This window comes from Malus sylvestris, chromosome 5 (assembly GCF_916048215.2).
Source record: "Malus sylvestris chromosome 5, drMalSylv7.2, whole genome shotgun sequence".
In the NCBI taxonomy this organism is placed as follows: Eukaryota; Viridiplantae; Streptophyta; class Magnoliopsida; order Rosales; family Rosaceae; genus Malus; species Malus sylvestris.
The window spans coordinates 34,526,905-34,538,042 of record NC_062264.1 but is presented as its reverse complement, the minus strand read 5'-3'; the positions used below and the strand labels follow the sequence as shown (position 1 = coordinate 34,538,042).

Sequence of the window (11,138 nt, the reverse complement as noted above, 5' to 3'; positions counted from 1 at the left end):
AACCAGTTATAGGGAATATTATCGCCCACCGAAGACGCTCTTATTCAAACTTTCTAGATTGGGATTAATCTTGAATTACAAGAATTGAAAAGGAAAGAAAACGATATCGAATACAAGACTAATGCGAAAGAGTACACCAATCAGACATTTAAGTTTCCTTTGAGCCGAGGGAACTGTATATGACCACATATTAATTCGGATATTTTCTACTAGATGAAAATATCTTAGTTGTCATAGTGAAATATCCGGCTACGACAACATCATTCTTAACTGAATGCGAAGTCTACTTCGGATAGAAGACAACTTTCTCAGTTTCAAACTTTGGAGAACAATTTGTCTTCCCACGCACCCGAGTATTCAACAATATTGAACTTGAAAATGATTGGTTGCTTGCAGGAAATGGTATCAATGTTATTTCAATAAGGTGTTCAAATGACAGACAAACATTCAAATCACATTATGAAAAATCCGTCAAAAGCTTCGGCTAAGATGTGCTTGCTTCTTTTCTACTCTTCTTTGCTGCTCATCGTCGCAGCAGTATTCTCCACAGCTGATGACGCCACAAGTACATTTCAGTCCATTAGAGACGGTGAGACTGTAGTTTCCACTGGCGGTACGTTTGAGCTAGGATTTTACAAGTATCCTGATGCTTCTAATAGACGGTACGTGGCGATATGGTACAAGCAGATATCTGTTACAACCATTGTATGGATTGCCAACAGAGACAAGCCCCTCGCTGATTTGTCCGGCGTTTTGAAGGTCACCAGCCCCGGAATTCTTGTCCTCAACCACAACATGAGCACAGTTTGGTCCTCCAACACATCGAGAACTGCACAGAATCCAGTGGCACGCCTTTTGGATTCGGGTAATCTTGTCGTGATAGATAGTAGTGATGATGACTCTGAGAACTTTCTGTGGCAAAGTTTTGATTACCCTGGCGATACATTCTTACCAGGAATGGAGATTGGTAGGAACACAGTTACAGGCTTCAATTGCCATCTTAGATCATGGAAAAGTCCTCAGGATCCTTCTCAAGGCAATTATACATATCAACTTGGTCCCAAAGGATATCAAGAAATATTTGTGAGCAACGGTTCGGTCATAAAATTTCGGACTGGACCATGGAATGGAGTCCGGTTCAGTGGAACGCCTCATTTAAATCCAAACCCAATATACACATACGGTTTTGTTTCTGAGCCGGATAAAATGTACTACAGTTACAAGCTTCACAACAGCTCAATCTTTTCGAGGGTGGTGTTAACTTCAGATGGACTTGTGCAGCGCTACACATGGATTGATAGAACCAAAGATTGGTTTCTTTACCTAACAGCCCAGATTGATAACTGTGACAACTATGCATTCTGTGGTGTATATGGTGCATGTAACATTGAAAAGTCCCCGGTTTGTAGCTGTTTGAAAGGATTTACACCAAAGTTTCCGAAAGAATGGGATTTGGTAGATTGGTCTGATGGTTGTGTGAGAAAGACTTCTCTAAATTGCACCGGAGACGTGTTCCAAAAGTACTCGGGTTTGAAATTGCCTAGCACAGAACAATCCTGGTTTAACAGAAGTATGAACCTCAAGGAATGCCAGATGGTGTGCATGAAGAACTGCTCCTGCACGGCTTATACAAATTTGGATATTCGGGATGGAGGAACTGGGTGCTTGCTGTGGTACGGCGGTCTGATTGATATAAGATACTATTCCGAAAACGGGCAAGATATTTATATAAGAATGGCCGCAGCAGAACTAGGTATGTAAAAAACACCTGTTGGTGACTTTGCATTCAGTCATAAATTCATAATCATATGCTCGAAACAAAGTCAAGACATAACGAAGTGAAACATTATACTAATTCTAATAGTTATAACTTCGAATTTTGACACCATAAGCAATATCCTCTTTTAGAATTGTCTCACAAACTAGAAACTATTAGTTGGATGATAGAAATTATACAGTTTTTATTTTTTTTGTTTATTACTTTCCGACTCATAGATTTTCTGTCTTCAAAATATCATTTGTAGATTATGAAGATGATGCAAAGATCAACGCTAAATACTCTGAATCCAATGCAAAGAAAATGAAAATCATAATAAGCACTACTGTGTTGTCTACCGGACTGCTGCTCTTGGGCCTTGCCCTGCTGTTTTTTGTTTGGAAGAAGCAGCACCAAAAAGTTGGTAAGTTGGCCGTACTATTTTGCCCCTCTGCTTTCCAAACTACATAGTTCAGTAGTATAGGGAGTTTTTTTCACCCGTCACTGTGTCTTTACAGGAAAACTGGGACACAACCAAAAGGAGGATTTGGAATTACCGTTATTTGACTTGATGACTATAGTTTCTGCAACCGGTAACTTTTCAATTGAAAACAAACTTGGTGAAGGCGGTTTTGGATCTGTCTTTAAGGTAAAACCAGAGAGTCCTTCATAGTTTTGAAGTTGTAGAAGTTGTATAGTTACATGTACTTGTGGTCAAAATATGGAATGATGGATACAAGTAGTGTGCAAACCACAAAGCATGAATTTTGGTCATAACATATGCTGTTGGATTTCAGGGTACGATGGAAGATGGACAAGAAATCGCTGTGAAAAGGCTTTCAAAAAGTTCTAGACAAGGACTCGACGAGTTCAAGAATGAAGTTACACATATTGCCAAACTTCAACATAGGAATCTAGTGAAGCTTCTTGGATGCTGCATTCAAGAAGACGAGATGATACTGATCTACGAGTTCATGCCTAACAAGAGCTTAGACTTTTTTATTTTCGGTTTGACTACTCAAAAACCTTGCATTTAGTTCGATTAGTTCGCTTATGCTAGCAGCCTAGCACGATGTATTTTTTGACAATTGTGAATTATGATATTTTGCAGATCAAAGAAGAAGGATGTTATTAGACTGGCCGAAGCGCTTTGAAATTATTAATGGGATAGCTCGAGGGCTCCTCTATCTTCATCAAGATTCTAGATTGAGAGTTATTCATAGAGATCTCAAAGCAAGTAACATTTTATTAGGCCGTGAATTTAACCCGAAAATCTCAGACTTTGGCTTGGCTAGAAGCTTCGGAGGAAATGAAACGAAAGCAGAGACGAAGAAAGTGGTTGGAACATAGTAAGTATCCTAAAACACAATTGTATGACTGTTTTTTAAGATTTTTTGAAAACATTAACAGAAAGACTAGATTCTTTGCGTATAAAAATGTTTTTCTGACACATTGGTTTGCAGCGGTTACATGTCCCCAGAATATGCAATTGATGGTTTCTACTCTATAAAGTCCGACGTCTATAGCTTTGGTGTTCTGGTGCTAGAGATAGTGAGTGGGAGCAAAAATAGAGGATTCTCTCATCCAGACCACAAACTCAACCTTCTTGGACATGTGAGCGTGACAGCATCAAATGTCAAGTTAAAAATTCTTATCACTCAACTCTGCTACTTCTACTAAGTAGACTAGTTTTTGTGTTTTAGGCATGGATGCTACACACAGAAGGCAGGCCTCTCGAACTACTTGATACATCGGTAGAGGACTCCATCACTCTGTTTGAAGTTGTAAGAACAATTCATGTGGGTCTTTTGTGCGTGCAGCGGAATCCAGAGGACAGGCCGAGCATGTCAGCTGCAGTTCTAATGTTGAGTGGTGAAGGTGCATTGCCTCAACCTTTGAAACCTGGGTTTTATAGTGAAAGGGATTTGACTGAACTCGAAGCCAGTCATTCTTCTAAAGCATGCTCAGCTAATGAAGTCACTATTTCAGTACTTGAGGCTCGATAATATACGGGAAATGATTTCCGCACACCTATCCCTCGTTGTTTTGTTCCTTGATTTTACTACAACTTCTTCAAGGCAAGAAATAAATGATATGTCGTAATTTATATTTCGTGTTGGTGCATATAACTTCTTAGAATTGAACACAAATATGAGAGATTCCAAGCCTTTACTGTTTTTATTCACGTTTTCTTTGGATTTGAGGTATAGTTCATAACTTCATACAATATTACAGCAACAAAAAGGTTTTAAACTTTGAAAAAAAATATAAACAAGTATATGGATCAAATTTTCCTTCTTTTTTCAGCAAACGGGAGAATTCATAAAAGGAATGCAATACTACTCCAAAAATTGTTTGGATTCAACAGCTACTCAAGGACTTACACATTGTAAGTTCTGATACTCCTTTACTTCACTGTGATAACATTTCTGCCATGGCATTAGCAATGGATCCAGTATTGCACTCCAAGGCCAAGCATATTGAAACTGACTGTTATTTTGTACGTGAAAGAGTTCAACAAGGGACTGTTTTGTTACATTTTGTAGCTTCTACAGATCAGTATGCAGACATTTTCACAAAAGAATTGTGTTCTCTTCTGTTTAATGTTCACTAGAAATTACGCTCACGCGTTGCTGCGGGAACCAGCTGGTTCAGACATAATCAGATGGATAAAACACATTTAAGTTGAATAAATTTAAGACAATTACGAACAAACAGAGAGATACATGAATGAATGAGGCCGGTAAGATAAATTTTTTTGCTTTTGTACACATTTAAGTGAGTTAGCATATAAACAAATTGCAGAATGAGTGAGAAGAAACTGTACGTGTTTGATTAGAAAGAGATGGTTTCCAAAAAAAATTGTTTCCTTAAGAAACAGAAGAAACATATAGTTCACACATATAATATGTGTCCTGCAGTGTAGGCAACTAGTTCAACAGGTAATTTGAAACAGAAAGTGTTATGAACTTGTTCAAGTTGCTAATTTTGGAACCACAACTGTTGAAAGGCAAAAAAAACAGGTGGTCTATTTCCATACGAAACTGAAGAAACAGAACCAAGCTTCAGTTTACACATATTAAACCATGAGGGTCAAGTCTGATTGAAATACATAAGAATATTATGTTTGTACGAGGATCCCTGAACCAAACATTATATGGAAAAGTGTCCAACTTGACTAAAGGATGTTTGTTATAATTTTGGCACTTGATTCCATTGGAACAACATATATAGAAATAAAACAGAATGTCAGATACCCATAACTAAAGGAAATAACAGAGTAATTAAAAAGATTGCAAGAGCACATTAAAAGATTGCAGGAGCCTATTAGAGGATACTCCAACCAGTTTATTTTGCTTTACAAACAGAGGGAGCATATCACATAATAGTGTTCAACCAAACGGAGACACCGTTAACAACATAAAGACACTATTTTTGCAAATTAATGTCAGTACAATATCCTGACTGACAGAGTATGAGCAGGCCCTTTCCATATGCATGGAGAAGGAGATCAGCTACATGCATGAACCTAATTATGTAAAGAACCTATCTTCGAATAATTTGGTTATTGCTCTCTTTCAAGCTGACTTGGCAATCACAGCAAAAAAAAAAAAAAAAAAAAAATATCCCAAATCAGTCAAAAAAAAAAAAATTCCAAATTAACCCAACCCATTCCTCTGTCATAATCTTTTGAGTAGTTTTCCTATCTCTATTCCTAAATTTGTCTTCCATGCTCTCTTTCCCATTTTTCCCTCACCCTAATATCCCGCCTGCAAAATCTGAACATTGTGACCTTTCCCTAGCTAGATAGAAATTTTTATCACCCGCCAATCCCATTTCATTCCAAGTCCATCACAAAAATGGGACAACAAACTTATAACAAAAATACAATGTAAAAACCATCCCAAATCAGCAAGAATAAAGCAAAAAGAAAAAAAACACATCATATACCTTTAACACAGCTGCTTGAAAAAACCCCAAAAAAAAAAATTACAAACTCTGAAAGGCTCCGTTTCCTAACTGAAAGAAAAAAAAAAACATATCACCCATCCGCAACAACAAATCGACCAAACACAGAAAACTCAATTAAAACAGCATTTAGAAGCACTATAAACCCAAATTACAAAAAACATCATCGTGATCAATTGTTTGTTTGTGATAACTATCTATTTTTGAAGCTCTCACTAATCAGTCCTTGGCTGTAGACCAAGAAAGACACGATGGGCACACACAATTAGAAGCTCTAGGCAAACTTGAATTCAGGAGACGGTTTCTGATATTAAATTACGCCGGAGGGTGTGCGAAAGTTGGACTGTGGCTTATTTGGTTCTACTTCTGAATTGCTTCTTGATTAAACTGTTTACTTAGTTGCTTTTAGGTGACTTTACTTATGAATCAATTTTTTTAGAATGAAGTTAGAAGATGTTCTAGCACCAAAGACCATTAGAAGTTGGAAAGATATGTCGATGCAGCGGTTTGAGAACACAGTTTGGGAAACTTTGGGTAGGAAATATGCTCGCAAGGAAAACCGACAATGGGTGAGCATGATTCTCAAAGCTGGCTTATGTTTAAATTAGTGAATCACCATAATCTTTGCTGGTTGGTTTACACTCATGGCCTACTTTTTATTCAAGTTCCTATAAAGAAAATTGGTCTTTTAACATGCTCTTTTCTAAATTTTAAAAAGGATCGTAATTCTGTAAATAAATTCAAATCCCAAATTGAAATTGCAGTGTAACCAAGCCACAGTTTATGACATGGTTTTTTATCCTAGCCATTATTAGACTAACGTGATTTACACCTAGAGACTAATGTGCTTTTTCACATGCCTTTTTCTCTCAAAATTTATAGAAATTTGAAAATGATTATCACAAATTTCAAAACCTGCATTAACCGAAATTAAAAGGAAATGGACACCATGAGTGCTTACAAGATGAGAGAAGGGAAACAAAAAGGAAATGGTGCATTTGAACAGAATGATGACAATTTAAAATTTTAATTATGAAAATGCATAATTTTCATATGTGTTAAATGAATGAGTTATTTTAGGATTACAATGCCAAGCTTTCAGATTTCGAACTTGCGAAAGATGGTCCTAAGGGTGATAAAACTCATGTTTCGACGTGAGTCATGGGAATCTATGGTTATGCAGACCCAGAGTATGTGATGACTGGTGAGTGTGTGCGTGTGTTCTGTAACCATCAGTTCATCATATATCAATATAGCACACTCTAATTCAACCTATCCAATTCAAAGTAGCACATCTCTAATTCAACATATCCAATTCAAATTAGCACATATCCAAATTCCAATTCAATAAACCACATATCCAAATCAATTCAAACTCAATACCTAATATTCAATCACATATCCAATTCAAACTACATGGCTAATATTCAATAACATGTCCAATCTTTTAGCACATTTACAAAACAGATTTAGAACACTATAAAGTCTACTGAGCAGCAGAACCTAAACATCAAAATCCAACACAAAGACAAAGCAGCATACCCGTTTTCTATCTTGTATGCTCTTTTCAGCTGGATCTTCTTAACTCGTTTGAAAACTTGTCCTATGATCTCTGTTGCATCCTGCAAATTTGTTAACTCAACTTAATAAGTTACACTCTATTTTTTTTTTAGCCAAAACCAAGCGGAAAATTGTCAATCCCATAAAAAGGTTGCATTTTTTCACTGTATTTTTCCAGACTTTAATCACAGAGAATCGGTCAAAGCGAGGGAAATTGTGTTGATGTTTCATTTAATCGCCAAATACTGAATAAGGTTCTCAAGAATTTTCAATGAAAAATTGACACAGTTTAAAGGCATTACTCTAAAGATGCTTTGCATGTAATGAAAACCTGACCAAGTTGATTTCAATCACAAATCCAAATGAATGTTAAATAATGAAGCAAAACACTTAAAACGAATAGGGTTTAAGAGGTCTAAAAACTGTGTGCTAAACCTAATCATGAAAGATAGAATGATGCGAGAAAAAAAATGAAAAAATAGGTAAAAAACTAAGGAGAAGCATGGGATCAATTAAATTCTGGTTCCTGTGTTTTAGGACCAATCCCACCTCAAAAAAGAAGAGTAAATTTGTATTGATACCACAATGATAAAAATGGATAAGTTATATATGTGGATGGTTACAGAGTTATGGGCTGACCTGGTTCATGAAGAAAAATAAGAAAAACTTAAATATTGACAAAAAAGATGAAGTTTTTTTATGTTATAAGTGACCATATCAGTATATATTGAATAAAGGTTTTTTTTAGAAATGCAAAAGGAAAAAATGTTGAAAAAGAAATGAAAAGTTGAGAGTGATCAATGTTATACCTTGAAGACCGCAAATAGACGCAGTTCTTTCAGATTGATTCCAATTTGGCTGTAGGAAAAACATATTCAAATTGTAAACATTTTGCACCAAGGATTGGATACGGAGACACAAATACTGTTTCCAATGAATAAAAGTGAGTGCAAATATAATCGTTTCACATACGATAAGGTAGGGAAAATGACGGTCAACATATTGGGGTCTGATGATCATATGTTAAGAACAATCAATAACGGTGATTAATACAAAATTGTAGCTGCTAGTGGTTGAGATTGAAACAGAGAGGTAAAACATACTGATGCTAAATTTGATTTTAAAGGTTGGTAACAATCATGGAACGATGCTGGATATGATTATAGCCCATGACAAAGTTAATTTTATAATTATTTATTGGCTAACATTGCATTCATGGTATAGTTAAAGGCTCTATACGTTTTTAGCACCAATTAAGTTTGGTTCCAATGTGTACAAAATGAAAATAAAATGTTGGGGTTAACATTGAACAGTTTAAAGATTAAACTGGTTAGAACAATTTAAAACCAAAGATGTTGCTTGAGAATACATTAGGCGATCATATTATCCAACGAAAGATTATAAACGAGGACAATGGGTTGCACAAAAGTGAAAGAGAAGCGGATAAAAACGAAAAAAATAGAACAAAAAAGGCAGGTAACAACAAAAGTAACAGAAAACTAACAACGCAAAATACTTGATACATTGAAAACTAAATGTCTAAACGGATTATATACCTTCAATAAACTCCGGTGCTTCTTGAAAGAGAAGAAGAACGAAATCAGACAGCGATATCAACCATCTGATTACAGAGACAAAATCTGCAGGATCACAAAAATAGAATTTAAATGTAGAATTTATCTGTAAATCAAAAACTCCATAAAGAAAAGCAGTAAACAAAAAAATGAGGTGCATCAAGAAAAGAAACCTTACCAAGCTCAAAGCCCTAATGTCTAATCTAAATTAGAGAACACTAACCCAGAAGACAAAGTACTACACATTTCTTAGGAAATTACTTTGTGGTGGAGGCTATATATATAAGTGATAATTTCAGTCACCTGTTGCTGAACTTCCGTTTATCAAAACATAATAAAGTAAAGTACATAGAAAAAGCATCGTTAAATCTTCCTAACTATAAAGTACCTGAACATTTTTTTCACTCACACCAGGGACACCACAGAGTAAAGGAACTAATAGCCCAACTAATTGGTTAATGTCTTGTAAACCTTCCACTTGTTGTTTATATGAGGATATGGCTGCACCAAAAATAAATATAGTTAAAATAAATTCAACCAATATGGCATGGAAACCATGGGAATTAATCATATGAACCGAGTCAATTGACCGAAAAACACAACACAAAACGCATTAAACCATCAAGAAAACAGAACCAAATTGATGTCCAAAGTCTGGGGTAAACAACACACACAGAGACTTGAAGTGGCAGATATTTGAATATGTACACTGTTGGGATGTTTACCAATATTTTAGTACCATTGCAGACAAAGTAATATGCGTTGGGTGAGTGATATACAAGACTTATAAGTTGCTTTATTTGACATTTGCAGATTGAGTCGCTTTATTAGGACCCTCCGGTGTCTCTATGGAATCAATGTATTAATAGCTTATGGAGTCGATTAATCTTTTGAAATCCAAAACGTTAAAAGTTGAATGGTAGACTCATCAACTTCTCAGGAACAGGTGCTCCTGACAATACATTGGAACAAAACATGCTAACTGATCTACAGAACCTGTGTCTGCTGACCAGTGATGGAAACAATCAAATGCAAATAATGTTTTTGGGGGTGATTAATTGTGGCAAAGAGATCCTATAGAGATGGGAGAAAACAACACTGAAATAGGAATCTCAACCCAAATATCATCACAGAAGCAAAATAGAAACGGTGAATCATAAAAAGCTCCTAGAGTCACAATTCTAGAAGAGGAAAACAGAATGCTCGCAACTCAAGCAACAGTATCAATATTGTTCTACTAAATTACACGTTATATGATGAGCATTATTTTTATTGAGATATCTCACATCTCAAAAAGTTCAGAAATTCCAACGAAGGTGACAACCACATTATATAAAGAAGAAACCTAGACCTAATTGAACACACATAAACAAGCTCACTTTAATATCATAAAGATACAACTAAGATATTTCATGCCGACTCAGGCAAACTAAGTAAACGCAATAACAACTCCAGAAAGGTGGAGGCAGGAGCACTAAACACCTGGGAGGTTCTAGATAAACGCAACACAATTATTAGCATCTAATGTCCATATGCTGGATTTGAAATTACATGAATATCACAAATAAACGGAATGGAGAAGAACAAACTTTTGGCAACTCTAATATAGGTAGTTACATCTGGAGTGGAGATGGTTATGTTACTGTTGAAAGTTGAGAAAGATCAGTGACACCATCAATGTTCTCCTCATTGATGTCATACAGACTCAATATCTTGCATGGTAAATCACATGAAGATCCAAATTTCTCAATATTCAAAATCTAAGACTAAACCACAAGAAGTTAAGAATTAGACCAATCAGATAGATCTAGTTCAGGAAAAAAAAATCGAGAAAATACAGGAACAGTGGAGGTGGTGGCAAGTAATCATGCAGATAAGATGAAATAAAACCCTGAAATGCTTCTAACATGGAAGGAACATATACCATCATTCATCATCTCTTCCCAAAAACTACAGATACATTTTAAACCGACAACTATGAATACATATTCAAATTAGGAAAAAGTAGGACGGAAAACATACCCAATAAGTAACAGTGGCATTCTAGCTATTGCCAAATCTCAGATTTATCAACTGAGGAGACAAAACGCAAAATCCCTTTTTAGCTGGGAAAGCCCTAACAAAGCACCACAACTCACCGCAAAACCTAACTGTTAGGGTGTCGTCCAAATTAACAAAAATACAAAATTAAAACTCAAATACAATACCTGAGTTGAATAAAACTCATTTCACTATGATCTGAAGACAGGATGCGCACAAACTGGGTTGGAAATTCGTCG

At 35.8% G+C, this 11,138-nt stretch overlaps 1 protein-coding gene across 1 annotated transcript; it reads left to right on the top strand.

Annotated features, from left to right (window-relative positions):
* The first annotated feature begins 277 nt into the window (after positions 1 to 277).
* Positions 278 to 3,941, top strand: LOC126621138 (G-type lectin S-receptor-like serine/threonine-protein kinase At4g27290). The gene is made up of 7 exons (XM_050289537.1): positions 278 to 1,753; positions 2,025 to 2,180; positions 2,275 to 2,405; positions 2,554 to 2,764; positions 2,868 to 3,105; positions 3,220 to 3,370; positions 3,460 to 3,941. The coding sequence occupies exons 1-7, from the start codon at positions 433 to 435 to the stop codon at positions 3,760 to 3,762; spliced, it is 2,511 nt and encodes an 836-aa protein (XP_050145494.1). The 5' UTR covers positions 278 to 432; the 3' UTR covers positions 3,763 to 3,941.
* Positions 3,942 to 11,138: the final 7,197 nt, after the last annotated feature.